At 44.5% G+C, this 18,137-nt stretch overlaps 1 protein-coding gene across 1 annotated transcript in view; it reads right to left on the bottom strand.

Moving 5' to 3' along the window:
- Positions 1 to 18,137, bottom strand: part of atrnl1a (attractin-like 1a) — a 197,228-nt gene that overhangs the window by 10,531 nt on the left and 168,560 nt on the right. The window contains 1 exon segment of the mRNA XM_069144142.1: positions 3,489 to 3,603. Coding sequence (XP_069000243.1) covers positions 3,489 to 3,603 — 115 coding nt within the window.

Below are 18,137 nucleotides of genomic sequence, written 5' to 3'. Positions count from 1 at the left end.
TCAAATAACAATACAACGCAATATATTTCTTTCTTTTCCTGTTCCTTTACATTCTGTGGATCATTTCAACTAAAAATCTTCGATGCAGATACAGGAGCTGAAATCCAGCTTTGATGGAGCTCGGATACTGAAAAGTGAAACGCGAAGCTGCTGCACATCAGCGAGGAATGAGTGATCAGGACATGTAGGAGTTGTGGGAGTCTCCGTAGATATGAAGAAGAAGAGAGGAAGAAGAGGAACACTGGCCGATCTATTGGCAGCTGAGAAACTGTAAGTTGTGCGACTTTTTCTTCTTCTGTCTTTCTTCCTTCTCGCCCGCGAAGGGTCAGTTGATGGTAACACCTCCGGGGAGCCGAGCAACGCGGGACGAGAAGAGAAAAAACAAAGAGCCGAAACCAGAGAAGGGGGCGAGCTAAAATAAGGCTCGCTCATCGAGGATTCCTCTTGAAGTGTCTCCCACCGAGAGTGGGCGGAGCTAGCCCGCAGTGACTTCACGTCGGTAACATCAATGGAGGACTGCTGTCTGACCCGACGCAAGGGCGTCTCTGGGGAGGACGGAGGGAGGACAGGAGCGAGAAGCAGATGGGTGGGCGAGGTTTTTTATTTATTTTCTATTTTTTTTATTCCAACACTCTCATGTGCCTTTTGGTGTTTTTTGTTTTTTTCTGTAATTGTATCGTGTGTATTTACGCCCTCGGATGTACGTCATTGCTTTCTGTTTTTCACGTATGAGTTCAGTGATCACTACTTAAAACACACACACACACACACACACACACACACACACACACACACACACACACACACACACACACACACACACAGAGCCGCCTGACTGGAACGACGAGCCTCTTATCACCTCTAATTTCCTCAAAAAATGAGTCTGTAGCCTTTGGTGATGAACTAATGCCCAAAACATCAGCTAGTGTAAGCTTGAGTCTAAATTACAGGAACTTAACTCTATTGAGCAATTTAAAATGTCTGTAAACGGAGCAGTGTGTGTGTGTGTGTGTGTGTGTGTGTGTGTGTGTGTGTGTGTGTGTGTGTGTGTGTGTGTCTCTCAATAGGATGCTAAAAAGTACCAGGATGTTCTACTACATCCTGGTTGTATTTTTACAGTCTGCAGCTCAGCATGCTACTCCGGCTGTTCTGACCCACAATCCTTTGCAGCGGGCGATACGTCACATCGACGGACCACAGAGACAAAGGCTCCAACGCGATGCTCCTTCCACCTCCAGAAAATTGCCTTTCTCACAAAGTGCTTCTGTTTTTTTTCCCGTCTGCTCTGCTCGTTTCCTCCGTCGTCACGTCGGAGCTTTTCACCTCCTGCCTGGAGGAGCAGAAGCGTCCGACACCGACTCCGGTTACATACCAGAACTACCGACTACCAACTACCGAGGACAAGAAGAGCCGTGCTGACCCTGCAGAAAGCTGCAGGGTCAGCACGTTTTAGCTCCAGAAGGAAGTGTTGCTGCCTTTTCACCGATTTCCACATAAGTTCGGTGGTCGGGCGGAGCGACGGGGGGATATCAGGTGTCGTACATCTACAGGGTAACATGAGCTCCGACGGAGGAAAGACTCAGGAAGTCTCATTGAGGGGAACAATTGATCCAACAGTGAGTGTTGGAGGGAAAAAACAGGAAAGGTTTGACCACATCAGACCGATTTTAAGGTATGTGAAGAGATTTTCTGAATAATGCATCATCCTGCAGCGAAGAACACGCCAGTGCAGCTAAAAAGAACAAACTGGTAACACAGGAAAATACCTTTTAGATTTCAAACATATGTTTGGAAAATTTCTGTCAAATTGCTTCCTTCCTGGGACTTTTTCTGCTCTCTGCATTTGTTTTGGTTTAAAGAATAACGCAGAGCAGCTGACCAAAGAAAAAAAGATGCACCACTGTTTTTATGGAAGATATTCAAGTAACAAAACTATAAAAACGAAAGAAAGGAGGAAGCTGGAATCAATAAAAGACTTTTGTCAACAATATTAATCGACATTTTCAACTTATTTAAATGCTAAAAAAGCGGGCGATGTAGAGGAGTCTTCAGCTGCAATACCAGCGAGTGCCACTAGAGGTCGGCTCCAAAAAGCCTCCGGCTCCATAGACTCCCATTCAACTTCTCTCATCAAATCCAAAGTGAATAAAATGTGTCCATCAGTTATCTCGGTGTTGTTAGCTAAAGTCACTCCTTCTTATTAGTTTTCTGGAGGTCCATCTGAAAATAATCCCTCATTCATTAGAAAAGAAGATTCAAGAAGACCTGTTTTTGGGGGCGTGTCTGTTTGATTGACAGGCCTGTGGTGCAGTCAGGTTACAGCTATCGGTGGGCGGGGCGTAGTATCGTCGCTCGTCCAAATATGGTCACTTCCTGCTCCAAACCGAACTAGCAAAGATGGCGACAAACAGAATCCGAACTGAAGGCTTCATAACGGCCACGAACCAACGATGACGTCACCGTTGGTTGCAGCTTGATTTGAAGTCAGAATAAACAGATGATAGTAGATCTAATGTTCAGATTTGTACTTCAATGACTCAATAAACTTTACGACTCGTGCTGGAAGAAACGTTATCTGATTGTAGACCAAAGAAACAAACTGCTTCTCCGTTAATTGCCTCTGTTGGATGCAGACACACATAAAAAAGAAATTTAAATAAGTGATAAACTCCACAGCCTCTGAGCTCCACGTTTACATTTCAGGCATTAAAACTGTCGGCGCTCTCAAGTTGAAAGAGTCTTTGGTGTGCTGCGACTGAGGAAATGAACTCGCAGGGAATCGAACGTGTAACCTTTGGGCTACGAAAGAAGCCTGCTCTAATGATGACAGCCACGTTTGATGATGCCTCGGGTGCCACCGCATTTCTTTCTTTTTTTTTCCAACTGTGTTTACTCGGCTTTTGTTTAAAATGCCAGAGCCTGTTGCGCACGAAAGCTGACGGGAAGCTGCCGCGAGGCACGACGAAGAGCACCGCTCGCTAAAAGAAACACATCAGCTCCTAAAAAAATACCAAAAAAAGGATGACAAACGGTGAAGATGTGTGATTTCACGGGTTCGGAGACAGCTGACGCTTTTACAACAACGAAAGCAGAGACATAACCAGCGGGGGTGGGGTGGGGGGGGGGTTCATATGTGTCACGCTTAAATCATGAAGAGTCAACGGTAGCTGACAGGTGGACTGAAACACCGTCTGCGTTACCTGCAGCCGGTCGTTATGAACAACCGGCCTCCGAAATTATGTTTTTGTTTTGGTTTTTTTACCTCCAGAGAGCGCGAGACAATATATGGTAAGAATATAAGAACGTCACCAACGTCAGATTAGAAGGTAATTACTCCCCCAACAAACCAACAAACCTGCAGAAGTGAAAATACACAAGCTTCACATTCATTTAAGTGTCTCAGATGTTTATCACGTCTGAATAATGAATAAATAAGCCGTTACGTGTCGTTTTATTTGTGTGTGTTGTGTACTGTGTGAGGATCGCACCGGACTGTCCCGGCGGAGGTATCCCAGACGGGACTCTCGGCAGGTACAGCAGCACCGTCAGGACGCCTGCTCTGCTGCCCCAACACGGCTCCATGGCGATGGGCTTCGGCACCGCCTGCACACACACACACACACACACACACACACACACACACACACACACACACACCAAAAAGATAAGTACACAACAAATACACACTGGAACGAAACACATAGTCAGGACAAAGATGCAAAACAATATTGTGTTACAAGGAGAACAGACGCGATCACCACCAGCAGCAGTGTGTGTGTGTGTGTGTGTGTGTGTGTGTGTGTGTGTGTGTGTGTGTGTGTGTGTGTGTGTGTGTGTGTGTGTGTGTGCCTAAGGAGACACATGACGCTCCCATCGAGGAGGACTGCTGCCTCCTCCCCCAGGAGCAGAGCTCCCAGCTGGGGGAAACAGGACTCACCGGCAGCCTGCGGAGCTCCACCTGCTGCGCTGCTGATGTAGAGACCAGACTGTCTGACTGACTGTCTGTCTGACTGACTGATTGACTGACTGTCTGTCTGACTGACTGATTGACTGTCTGTCTGTCTGTCTGACTGTTTGTCTGACTGAATGTATGTAAAGGAACCACACACACGCTCATCCATCCATCCATCCACCAACCGTCTATCCATCCATCCATCCATCCATCCATCCATCCATCTATCCATCCATCCCATAAGCCTCCTATAAATCCCCACATTAAATATCTAGAAAAAGGACTGAGATCTGAATCAATAACAACCCTCCCTATATGTACAGGCCCGCTGGGACTCATTGTATACACTGTACACATATGTGTGTAATAATACCTCATGTCTATGGATGGTGTTACATTTCATCTGAATTCACAAGAGCAGGAGTCACTGAGATATTGATCTGGTTTTGACCCTTCGGCCACACTGGACCACAGAGGTCACAGAGACAGACGCTTTTTAGTAATGTGGTCTGTGGGGGAAGTGGACACACACACACACACACACACACACACACACACACACACACACACACACACACACACACACACACACACACACACACATATATATGTATATATACTGCATGTAAAAAGGCTTTCTCAGCCTGTCTCCCATATTTCCTTTTTTTTTTTAAACACATTAATTTGTTTCATCTACCAGTTTACTGACGTCACCACAGATAAACTGAATACAGAAACATGCAGAACTCAAAGAAGCTAAAACGATTAGTCAACAACAATTCTGATAATGAATCATCCAAATTATATGTTAATAATGTACAACATTTTGCTAAAATTTGCTTTTTAGAAAAGCAGTTTGTCAATATTTTCTGACATTTTAAACCACTCAAAATTTGAGGAGATAAAAACAGCTGTAGTTTGAAGCCTTTCGGTACTTCGATTATTGGATCAATGCTCGAGGCTTTGTGTGTCTAAATGATGTGAAATAAAGAAATCAATTTGATGGAACAATCATGACAATCTGCCCTTCATACACTTCAACGGTGAACATCTTGGACAGATTTTCCATTGGCCAAATGTTGAAAACCCCAAATGATGTTGACAAAAAGGATGAAGAGCTACTGCAGCGATATTGTTGGAAAAAGCATGAATAAACATAATTTAGATAGTTTTTCTGCGTTTGTATTTTTGACTCGTAACCTTATTCAACAAAGGTGCGATGAAAAAGCTCCTGTCCCTTTTTCACTGTGAATAAAATGACCCCAAAAACAAGAAAACATGTTTCTTTTTTAAAACAAACACACGAGGGAATATTAAATATGTAACACACAAACTGTGAGGCACAAATTCAACAATCAAATGGGTTAAAAATGGCCAGCTCAAAGCACAACTCCACCATCTGTGCTCAATAGTGTAAACACAAATAAAGATTTTAGAATAAATGGCTTTACAAATATTTGATCACTACGGAGGACTTAAAATTCCAACTGTTTGACATTTGAAAACCGGATGAAATAATCCCACGTAACATCATTAAACAGGCAGCAGACAGAGCACGGAGTAATTAGAGGACGACGCAGTTGGTTCCTACCAACACAGTTGCCAACCTCACGCCGTCTTCTTGGACATCCTCGGTACAAACAGAGAGGACACACACATGTAAACATCCCCTCCGGCGCTAATAGGTTTAAGTGCTGGAGCGCACGGCGTAATTAGAGGCTGGAGGCTCCTCGGTTTGTTTTCACAGTGTCAAGAAATGATGAATTCCACACTAACTACAAACACACACACACACACACACACACACACACACACACACACACACGCGGGAACTTATTACCTGAGAACTTCTTATTAACAAGCACTCTTTCTCCAGATTGAGAGAACGGACGAAAAGATGAGTCATTTCATTCTGGTTGAAAGTTCTTAAGAGGATGAAGAAGGATGAACTAACGAGACAAATGAGCAACAGGTGTTTGTTAGTCCTCAAAGTGATGTTTCCTTGTGTTTGTAAAATGCACTCAGACACACATTTCAGTCATTAACATACATAAACAACTAATGTTCACTTAGTTAGTTCGTGGTTTCCAACGGCAACGGCAGCTCTGTGTGTGTGTGTGTGTGTGTGTGTGTGTGTGTGTGTGTGTGTGTGTGTGTGTGTGTGTGTGTGTGTGTGTGTGTACAGTTATGACCTACTATCTCCTTTGACCTAAGATGCATCAAAAAGAAAAACAGAGCGCACACGGTGACGTCACGTTTACATGAATCCTGCTGTTTCCTCCAGGAAATCATTTCTGCTTAATTGCGTAAAAACATAATTAAAAGTCACACTTCAGGAAGCAGTAAAGATACGTGCAGAGTCAAAAAAAAGGTCATGCAAGCACATGGAAGTGTGTGCTTTATTTACTATCAAAACTTGAAAAGACATACAGCTTTGATAATTAATTCATTAATTCTCATTTAATGTCTTGCCATGACTGTAATTGAAACTGCAGGTCAAATGATTTCAACGGAAACCTGATGATACTACGTCCCGCCCACTGATAGCTGTAACCTGACTGCACCACAGGCCTGTCAATCAAACAGACACGCCCCCAAAAACAGGTCTTCTTGAATCTTCTTTTCTAATGAATGAGGGATTATTTTCAGATGGACCTCCAGAAAACTAATAAGAAGGAGTGACTTTAGCTAACAACACCGAGATAACTGATGGACACATTTTATTCACTTTGGATTTGATGAGAGAAGTTGAATGGGAGTCTATGGAGCCAGAGGCTTTTTGGAGCCGACCTCTAGTGGCACTCGCTGGTATTGCAGCTGAAGACACTTCTGGATCAGAACCATTTTTCAGACCTTAACACTTTAATAAACAGTGTATTGTACACTTATAGTTCCTGCATGGTCAGTTTACAGCACTGCCAAGTAGTTCTAGCAATGAACCTTCACACACACACACACACACACACACACACACACACACACACACACACACACACACACACACACACACACACACACACGGTTGTTGAAGAACTTGTGTGTGTGCGTTGCATAATTAGCATGTCGGCCCTCAACACATCACACGTCAGACTTACTGCTTTATAACAGTCTGCTTCACAAAATGATAGAGGTGTGTGTGTGTGTGTGTGTGTGTGTGTGTGTGTGTGTGTGTGTGTGTGTGTGTGTGTGTGTGTGTGTGTGTGTGTGTGTGTGTGTCTGAAAGAGAGAGAGAGAAAGTCAATGATGAAGCAGAAGCGGTGTGATGTGTCGACAGTAAGAGCTTTTCTCTGGCTCCCGTCCCGAACTAATCACGGTAAGTGAGACGGAGAGACTGAAGGAACAAAACAAAAAAGAAAGAAAGAGAAGAGGGCTGAGTGGAGACGTTTAGTGAAGTGGGCGGAGTCCAGGTGGGCATTTAAGTAAACGTTAAAAAGCCTGCTGAGTTGTGTGTCGAGGTAGAAGAGCTGACAGCACAGAGGTTCTGACCCGACAGAGAAATCACTCTCGTTTTATTTAAATGTTAAATATAAAATGTCATTTCGGCTCAGAGAGCGGGTTTTGCTGACTGCGCGTTATGTCGAAATTGGCAACTTGGCAATATTGGAGCAATTTCAGCCGTTTGTTCTATCGGTTTAATCTTTGGTGAGTGCCAGAGCGGCCAGACTTTTATTTTTATACGATCTCTCAGATATTGTTTATGAAGTTGGAAGCGTGCAGAGGTTTGTTGGCTTGCAGATCGCCATCACTCAAACATCCCGGCTTCTTTTGTGTGTTTTACAAAAATCCTTTTGTGCCCAGAAAATCATCTACAATTAACAGCAGGTTATTTGATCAAAATTGGACCAACCGTCTTTCAGGCTTTCATCGTAGAATGAAGTCACTTTTAATTGTTTTTTAAGTCACTTTCTCTCTTTAATCAGCCGCAGAGTAACATCACATCACACCGACAGATCCAGAAGGAAACCTCAGCAATAGATTTTGACCCTCACGTCTACATGCTACTAAAAACCTGTATTAATATTGACTTTACAAGAGATCTTTTTATTCATGTGTACAGATTAGTCAAGAATCTGTTAAATACAGATTTGATATCATCTAACTTCCTGTGAGAACAGACGGAGTCGGATTCGAGCACGTCGGCCTGACGATTGAAAGCTAACGGCTGTTTGGTTTTTTTGGTCCTTTTGGTCTTGGTTGCGTCAACATGCTTTTATTGTGCAGCATCGGTTCATGAAACCGACGGTAACTCACAAACACTTTCTCTTCCCATTAAACAACCTGAAAAAAAAAAAAAAAAAAAAATTCAGGCGAGGTCACGTTACGCTGCACTTTCTTTTGAGTCCATTTCTTTCTGCGTGTTTTGTCCTTTTCATTTATCAAAGATAACAAGAGACGAAAGAAGAAAATTCGGAGGCGTGAGGTCATTCGACAAAGTGTCAGTCTCACCTCTCTGCTGCTTTCATCTTCCTCCTCTCGCAGCTTCCTTCCTCATCTCTTCGCTTTTTGCGTTTGCCATCTCCTCTCCGATCGTCTCTGCTTACTTGCTTCGAGCAAACGGCCGTTGCAACAGCCGTTTCGTTTTTATGTCCCCGGATGAACAAAAGTGGTCAATTGAAGAGTTTATAGGAAGCGAGCGCCGCGACAGCAGCAGCGGAGATAAACTGTCCGAGGCCCGAAGACATCGAAGCAAAAGTTTATCTTCCTCTGAATCACTGCTGTTTGCTGCTTGTTGTGTTCTCGAACAGCTTTCACTGAATTTCCGGATCTGGACGTAGTCGGGGGGGGAAATATCAAAATGTGCTAAACTTCTTGATCCAATCATCCAAATAAACAAAGAAGTAACCAACCACGTACACCAAGCAGACTATTATACAGCATCAAAATAAAATTCTATATTATTAAAATCGGGCTCAACAAAAGCCATCAAACTTTGTTGCGTAACCACGGTCGGCAAACAGCTTTTAGGCGGATTACCGCCACCTTCTGGCGGTAGAAACGCATTACTACCAGGTGGAGTATAAACATATAGTGACCATTCAAAAATTCAAAAAAGTCTAAAAGTGTAAAAATTTTAAAGAAAAGGATTCGAAGGAAAAACTCACTGACTGATCACTGAGATCTGAGAGAAATATTTTGTGCTGTTTTTTTTTGTTTTACCTCAAAGGTTGAGGTCAGACTTTACTGGAAATAACAGATTTGCTTGAATATTTGAAGGCTGACCTTTCACCCTAAAATCTGCAGCTGAGACTTGCAGCAACGTCAACGGCAATTAACAAACAGTATAATTTAATAAAGTGGCTGGAGGTCAGGGGGATAAATGCTGTTTGTAAAAAGCGTTTAAACCGGACTACACTTGCTTTAATAGGTTTTTATTTTTTATTTGTTTTAGGTAAATCCTGAAATAAATGCCAGGCACGCTCCGCATACACATTTACACTGACAGTAGAGGTCAAATAAGGCTTCACCCGAACGCTTTCTAACGAGTGGAGGAAAAAAAAAAAAAATCCTGGCATTACAGGAGGGGTATCAGGTTCATCTCCTGGAAGCAGCGCTCCTCTTTATCTTCGTGCATATCAACAACTAAAAAAAAGCCTCGAGCGCAATCTCAACACGCAGCAGGATCTCCGCTACGCTGATTGTCTGGATGTTACACTTCTAAAACGTCTGTGTTCAAAGCTTAAGCGTGTGTGTGTGTGTGTGTGTGTGTGTGTGTGTGTGTGTGTGTGTGTGTGTGTGTGTGTGTGTGTGTGTGTGTGTGTGTGTGTGAAGCGCCGGCGATCTATACAGAGTTTTGACAAGAGTTTTATCAAATCTGAAAATGGCTTTGAATCCAAATCTGATTCCGTTACGCTGATTCCTTTATCGGGTCTACGTGGGGTTCGAGCGTTTTTACATTTTGCGAGTGATAAAAGATTCAGTGGAGATGTGATCACGTCGTGTCGGGTGATTTCTGTTACAGCCAAAACCCACGAATTTGAACATTTGTCATGTGAAACAGAACCAGGATCTTTCTCTGACTCTCTAAAGCTCTTTTTCTGCTGCAGGTACCGGCTCTACTCGCCTACGGTACCCGGTACCTTTCTGGCCCCGTGATTCAGCATGAATCTGCGGTGATGTCATCACGCACAAGCAGGAACTTCTGCACCTCCTCGGTTCACTATACTGTGGTTTTTGTGTGTTGCTATTAATCAAGTAGTCCAATGAATTAAAAAAAAAACTGCAGCCGTAACAGTAGCTTGGTGACCAGTGGTGGGTTTGAGCAGGACGTCCGGTGGTGGGTTTGAGCAGGACGTCCGGTGGTGGGTGGGTTTGAGCAGGACGTCCGGTGGTGGGTTTGAGCAGGACGTCCGGTGGTGGGTTTGAGCAGGACGTCCGGTGGTGGGTTTGAGCAGGACGTCCGGTGGTGGGTTTGAGCAGGACGTCCGGTGGTGGGTTTGAGCAGGACGTCCGGTGGTGGGTTTGAGCAGGACGTCCGGTGTCGCTCACACACGAATCAGCGGTCTGCAGTGTTTCCCTTTCAGTATTAACCAATCAGCAGCCAGTAGTGACGTCACCTGTCGGTTTGTGAACGTTATGAATCCTCCAGTTCAGATTCTGTCCGTCACCATGTTTGTTAGGTCGGAGCGGTTTGGAGCAGGAAGTGACCATATTTGGATGAGCTGGGGGAGGAGCCAGCGATGGATCTGACCGATCTGATTGGAAACCTGACGATACTACGCCCACCCACCGATAGCTGTAACCTGACTGCACCACAGGCCTGTCAAAGACACGCCCCCCAAAAACAGGTCTTCTTGAATCTTCTTTTCTAATGAATGAGGGATTATTTTCAGATGGACCTCCAGAAAACTAATAAGAAGGAGTGACTTTAGCTAACAACACCGAGATAACTGATGGACACATTTTATTCACTTTGGATTTGATGAGAGAAGTTGAATGGGAGTCTATGGAGTCGGAGGCTTTTTGGAGCCGACCTCTAGTGGCACTCGCTGGTATTGCAGCTGAAGACACTTCTGGATCAGAACCATTTTTCAGACCTGAAGCTACGAACACTTTTACTAGCTCTGTGTTACCTGCTCAGGTGTGGCCATGAAGGTGATGGCGCTGTAGTAGCGGTCATCTTCCTGAAGCAGACTGAACTCATTGAATGGGAGTCTATGGAGGCTTTTGTTTTTCTTTTAGTTTTTTGATAAATCCAAACTTAATTCAATGACGTAAAAGCAGTCCAGGAATTATAACATCTTTGAGCCTCGAACAAAACTGATTACCATAAAATGTATTCTCCGATACTTGGCTATCGAAAGTCCACACAAATAAGCTCCCGTGGGTGAAGCCGGTTCAACGAACACTTACTTCATCTGCACTTGGCTGAAGTCGGATTTTGAAATGAAACAAGTCTTTCAGTCCGCAAGATTGAGTCGACTGCTGAGGAATTTAATTAAGAGACGAAAAAAAATGTCTGAAGGTTATTTAAAGTCGTGATTTATCACTTCTACCCTCGTTCCTTCTTCTTCCACTCTTCCTCTTCATCATCCTCCCTGGTGGCATTTTAAGTGCCTTTAAAGTGACACAAAAGGCTCGATGCCGGGCCGAGGGGCTCTGACCCCCCCCCCACCCACCCACCCCCCCCACCACACCCCCTCCCTCCTCGGGTCGAACACATCTCAGATCGGTCTACACATGGGACCACACAGATACACAAAGCCTCGCTCTCTGACCCCTGAGGTGTGGAGAGTGCACCCCCCCGCCGCGCCCTCCTTAGCCGATTAGGCCGCCCATGCATGTCCACCCCCGCGGGGCAGAAAATTGTCTTGTCCAATCCTCCGTCCACCTCAAACCTCCTTTTTTCCTTTCATTTCCTGCTCTCTCTCTCTCTCTGTCTGTGTCTGTCGCTGCTCTCTCCGGGGAGTCCGCAGGATTGAGAAGAAACGGTGCTGATCAGGGAGCCGGACAGATAGTGTGTGTGTGTGAGTGTGTGTGTGTGTGTGAGTGTGTGTGTGTGTGTGTGTGTGTGTGTGTGTGTGTGTGTGTGTGTGTGTGTGTGTGTGTGTGTGTGTGTGTGTGTGTCGGTGTGTGTGTGTGTGTGTCGGTGTGTGTGTGTGTGTGTGTGTCGGTGTGGAGAGAGCATTTGACGTGCTTATCCACGGGATATTTCTACTTTAGGTTTGGAACATGTTTTAGCAGGATGATTTCTTAAAAAGGTACTTAAAGCTGAATTTAGGATCCTTCTGCATGAAAGTAAAATAAGTCCTGGAAAAATGATATTCACGTCAGTTTCGAGAAGGTTTGTTTCAGATCAGGTCCACAATTTGGGGCTTAAGATCCTCTGAGGTACCTGAATGGAGGGAGAGACGCAACTCAGATGTTTCCTCCGCGATGTTTTCGGCCTGATTTTGTTTTAATTAGACACATATTGATCAGTCGGAGTAAAAAAATGAATATACTTTAAACTTTAAGCATCAACACATACGGCAGTCCTGTCGTACCGTCTGTGTTCTGATCCGGCGTTGAAGAGATGTTTTGTCGTGTTTCACCTCCCAGATGCAGACAGCTGCAGCAGGGAGCCACGTCACAAACAGTCGGAGACAAAGTCAATGACTTTGACCTCGACAGACCACGGACAAGCAATTACGTGCCACACAGGGATGACAGTCTGCAGGTGTTCGCACAAATGATGATCAGTGATTGTTTCACGCAGATTAACGTCTCGCGTCGGCCGTGTTTCTCCGGAGGAAGTTTAAAAAAGGGGCAAAATCGGTTATTTTCTCGTTTGTTAGAAGCTCGCGTTGAAACACGGCGCAAAAATGAAAGATGGATTCAGAAAGTAGTCACGTGATGGAGCGAATACGACGTCACAGAGGGGAGAAGATGAGGCCGTTATCTAAGTTATGGAGACAAACGCTACTTGATTTAAAATGACAAGATATTATCTGAGCGTCCAACCGAACATGAACTTCCACGACCTCTGACCTTTCTGTAAACGTCAGCAAAAGACGTCACAACTCCTGAATACGACCGACATTTGAACGCAGCGTTAGTTTGTTGTGAGGAGACTTTTGAAAAGGAAAATGCAATTTGCTAAAAAAAAAAAAAAAAAAAAACGAACAACAACCGGACTATTTCCTTTAATGAACAGAAGAATAAAAAACAAAAAAGAGCAGTTTGCATTTTGGTTTGGATTCAGCCGTTAGCCGGCGGAGACGCAACATGTTTGAGGTATTTCTAAGAAAGAAAAAAAACAAAAAACGAAAATCCCCCGGAGCTCTGAGAGTGAGAGGAGATTTTCCGGCACAAAGTGGTATCTTTATCCCTGTAATCAGAGAGATCCAACAGGAGACACGCCGGCCCTCCTCCTCCTCCTCCTCCTCCTCCTCCTTTCTTCTCCTCTTCCTCCTCCTCCTCTTTTCTTCTCCTCTCCATAAAAGCTGAGCTTCGTGTCTCGTAAACACTTTGTTGTAAACGAGTAAACAGAAAGAAGCTGTTGTGTCTTGGTGACAGCTTCCTGCAGGCCGTCCTCTCAAAGGTACGAACGCGCTGACACGGAGCGGCGAGGAGGAGGAGGAGGAGGAGGAAGAGGAAACAGGGGAGGAGACGAGGAGGAGGAGACGGGGGAAAGGAAAGGAGGAAGGATGAGAGGACGAGAGAAGGAACGAGGACATAAGGGAGGAAGCAAGCAAGGATTGAAAAAAAGGAGATAAATGGAAAAAAGAAAACGAGGTGAAAGAAAAAAGAGAGCAGAGGAGAAGCAAGGAGGCGAGGAGAGGAGACAAGGAGATAAAAAGAAGGAGGTGAAAAGGGAAGGAGAGGAAAGGAAACATGGACGAGCAGAGAAACGGAGAGATGAGATGAAACAAAACACAAGGACACAAAACAAGAGGAGGAGAGAGGAGAGGAAACGAGGAGATGAAAGAGTGAGAAGCAGGAGGAGAAGAGGAGGACGAGAAAAGAAGCTTAGAAGGTCAGAAGAACAGTCGGAGGGAGGAAACATGAGGAGACGCCGCGGAGACGAGAGGAGGAGGAAGAGGAGGAGAAAAGAGGAGGAGGAAGAGGAGAAATGAGGAGGAAGAGGAGAAAAGAGGAGGAGGAGGAGAAAAGAGGAGGAAGAGGAGAAAAGAGGAGAAGGAGAAAAGAGGAGGAGGAGAAGGAGAAAAGAGGAGGAGAAAAGGAGAAAACAGGAGGAGAAACGAGGAGGAAGAGGAGAAATAAGGAGGAGGAAGAGGAGAAATGAGGAGGAGGAGGAGAAACGAGGAGGAAGAGGAGAAACGAGGAGAAAGAGGAGAAACGAGGAGAAAGAGGAGAAACGAGGAGGAGGAGGAAAAACGAGTTTCCGGTTAATCAGCTGCTAAATCTGTTCTTGTGAACGCAGCTCAAACGTTCAGTTTCCTCTTCAGTGTTCATGAAACATTTCGGAGACTTTCTGAACCTGAGTGAACTCCAACTTTCCTCCTCCACCTCTCCTTCCTTCCTTCGTCCCGTCTCCTCCTCCGTCTCCTCCTCCGTTCATCTCCTCCGTCTCCTCCTCAGCTTCATCGCTCCTCTCTTGGTTTTATTTCTTGTCTGTTATTTCTCGTCTCGCGTTCCTCGGTTTGCGGGACACCGGGTCGCATCCTTCTCTACACACCTGCATATTGAGCACATGGGTGTGTGTGTGTGTGTATGTGTGTGTGTGTGTGTGTGTGTGTGTGTGTGTGTGTGTGTGTGTGTGTGTGTGTGTGTGTGCGCGTGTGTGTGCGTGTGTGTGTCGGGAGTTGAGTTGAATTTCCATTTTAATCAGCACGTCAGTGAGCGAACAATCCTATTACTGCTGGAGGACAGAAGCCCCCCCCCCCCCCCACACACACTCCTTAACACCCCCCCCCCCCCCCGTTCAATCCCTCCATCACCGACACCCGCAAATTAATCATCTCTCTAATGCCTCATGAAAGACACACTTCTTCTTCTTTCTTTTTTTTTTGCCTCTTCTTAATATTAGAGGTGGAGCATATCTTTTATTCACTGCCCTCCTCCACACACACACACACACACACACACACACACACACACACACACACACACACACACAATCACTTGTCTTTGTGCAGACATTAGGCTTTCCTTAGCTTCTTATCTTAATCCTAATCTAAAACCTGAGTCTAAACCACACGGCTCAAAGTAAAAAAACAAAACGATTTATTGGTTATTTTTGTTAATTCTTTTGAAAAGAATACTTTATGTCGTAATACTTCTCTTGTCGATTGTTTTTTGTGGAAAAATCACTGGAATTAGACAAAAATTTAAGCTTCCTCAAATATTGCGGAGAATTGCTTTAATTTGTGTTAATCATGACGATCGTAAGATTTCCTGGAGGGACTCATTAAGGCTGGAAGGATCAGCCTAAATGTCCTCACAGTGTGTGTTTGTCCTCATAAATATGGGTTTTAACCCAAATTCGGCCGCACAACAACAACACACACACACACACACACACACACACACACACACACACACACACACACACACACACACACACACACACACACACACACACACACACACACACTCCTCTCTTCTCACTATTAGTGCTGGAAAGATTAATGTGTTTTCTGACTGCTGAGGATGTGTAGTGGCGTCCATAGGGGAGCAGCTTAGAGACACACACACACACTCTCTCTCACACACACACACACACACACACATACACACACACACACACACACACACACACACACACACACACACACATAAATGCACTGTACAAATGTGCACACGTGCACGTGAACCCACATAACGACGCTCCAAAGACCATCATCGTTCCTGAAAATGTTTTTTCCTCTAAACTCAGTATTGACAGACTGCAGAGGAGGAAGGGGGGAGGAAGGTGGGGGTCGGGTGGAGGAGAGATCGATCACGGAGGAAAGACGAGAACACAGAGACACTCGTCAGTAGGAGGAACCAAACTACTGATAAAGAACATGGCTGCCAGCTCTCAGCAGACATACGAACACATCCAGACGTCGTCAGAGATTTAAAGACAAAAAATAAAAAGTTGGGTTTTGTTTTCGTCCATTTTGAGGATGTGACAGGTCAGCGAGGCCGAGCGGGATCGTCACTGTTCAAACTGATGGTAGTCAAAGTGCAAAAAAAACATCCAACAATGTTTTTATCACGTTTAAAAGCAGACGGACGTCCGACTTCACGGAGAAGTTGGTTCCGTGTCAGAAGGTGAGAAAGATTTAAGCTCCTATTTCAGAGCGTTTTTTTGCTCCTCACACGTCTGCTTCAGTGTTGTTGTTTTTGTGTGTGTATCACAAACGCCTTCAAAGAGAGACTCTTTGGAAGTGCGCTCCATAATCCTCCATTTGTGCAATTCATCACGCTAAATTGGAGAATTTATACGGTTGGACGACACATCTGAAGACTTAAAGAGGCCCAGTTGGATTGAAGCACACTGAACATTTCTCACTTTTTTATAGATATTTTTTGACGTACGTAACTGTACCTGCATGAGAGGACGTGTTGTACAAAGGAGGACAAAAAAAAACACAATCAAAGAAGTCCAGTTTGAGTTTCCCAGGAGCTTTAAAGGTTTGAAATATCCGACGCTCATTCGTGGTTGGTCGAGACGAGAGTTTCTCAACGTTACAAGCTTCAGTTTCATCTTTGAAATGCGTCCAACATCAAACTCACTTCGTCTGAATATTGACCGATGGCTGGACCGTCTGCTCGGTGCGTAACTGTGGCGGATGTAGTCATCTTTGCATGTTTATGTTGTTTGCACCGAGTCGCTAATCTCCTAGCAACGCAGCTTCCTCTTATTCTAATGGTTTTTTTAATGGCAGTTGTCAAACAGCTTTTTGGTGCATTACCGCCACCTTCTGACGGGAGAAACGCATTACAACCAGGCGCCGGTAAAAACAGAGTAAGTAAGAACTATTTTTTTTTATATATTAACGACAATTCGAATATTCTGCTGGACCCTTCATTTTAATATCATATTCATATATCATACGTTTATTAACAAACTATAATAAAACCTACAAACAACTTGATGTCCAGTAAACTGTAAAATGATGAATGTCTGTGATTTGTTTTCTGTGATTTAAATAATTGATTCTTACAAATTGTAGATAACTGTTTGATGCGGAGGGAAGTTGGGTCACAAACTAAGTAACTCTCGTAGCTCCTGGTTTCTAATTAAAAACCATCACAGTGAGTCGGCGGTTGCCTTCACAGATCAGTAAGTTCCCTTTAACTCCTGTTTGATCCTTAAAGGCCATCTTCGGAGGAATGAAGTTTTCATCAGAAACTTTTCTCCTCGTGACACGGAGTCTGATCACGAGTAAAGATGAGATCTGACAGCAGCTAAACGTTCTGACGGAGTTCCTCTGAGGAAACCAAAAAGTTATTTGTTCTTGTATACAGCAGCTGTTCAGGAAGAATTTGATAAGTTTGAGTGTCTTGTGGGTAAAACTCGGAGAAATTTAATAAAGGGCCAAAACCTCCCAAAGTTTTCCCGTGTGAGCGTAAAAGAAAAAGCAGCAAAAATGTAGGGTACAACTCTCTGTTCTGTAATATAGAAACGTTCCCTCAGTCCCCAAATCACTTCTACTGTCTTCACCCATCAGCTGTCACACACACATCAGCATGGATTCAGATTTACTGCATGTTTGTACCTCTTTAATACACATGCTTTTATCAGAACTGATGCTGGCAAGGACACACACACACACACACACACACACACACACACACACACACACACACACACACACACACACACACACACACACACACACACACAGTGTATTCACTGGCAGAGTGTTCAGTACATAATAGGAGCTCCTGCTTAGTCAGCTGAACCTGAAACTGGCACTAAACTACGTGATGGACAGAGTCAGGCAGAAGAAGAAGGAGGGAGAGGAGGAGGTGGATTAATGAGGAGAGAGAGAGAGAGAGAGAAAGAGAAAGAGAGAGAAGAGAAAGAGGAAAAGATTTGCAGTAAAGGAGGGAAAAAACTATTTTATACGCAAAGCTGGAGGACCTCGTGTGACTTGTTGTTTAATTACGCAAGAATGCAAATATAAAGCTCTACACGGCCGAGCGCATTTAGGACGGACCGAGGCGAAGTGGAAAACTGTCCTGCGGTCTGACGAATGAAAATTTGTTTGATTCTTTTTGGATATCGTGGACGCTGCCGTCCACCGGGTTA

The sequence above is a fragment of the Embiotoca jacksoni genome, unplaced genomic scaffold (genome assembly GCF_022577435.1).
Source record: "Embiotoca jacksoni isolate LCO1_2020_lvr unplaced genomic scaffold, fEmbJac1.0.p SCAF_12, whole genome shotgun sequence".
NCBI classification, from domain to species: Eukaryota; Metazoa; Chordata; class Actinopteri; family Embiotocidae; genus Embiotoca; species Embiotoca jacksoni.
Note: the sequence above shows the minus strand (reverse complement) of the source record. Positions and strands in the feature narration are given on the sequence as shown.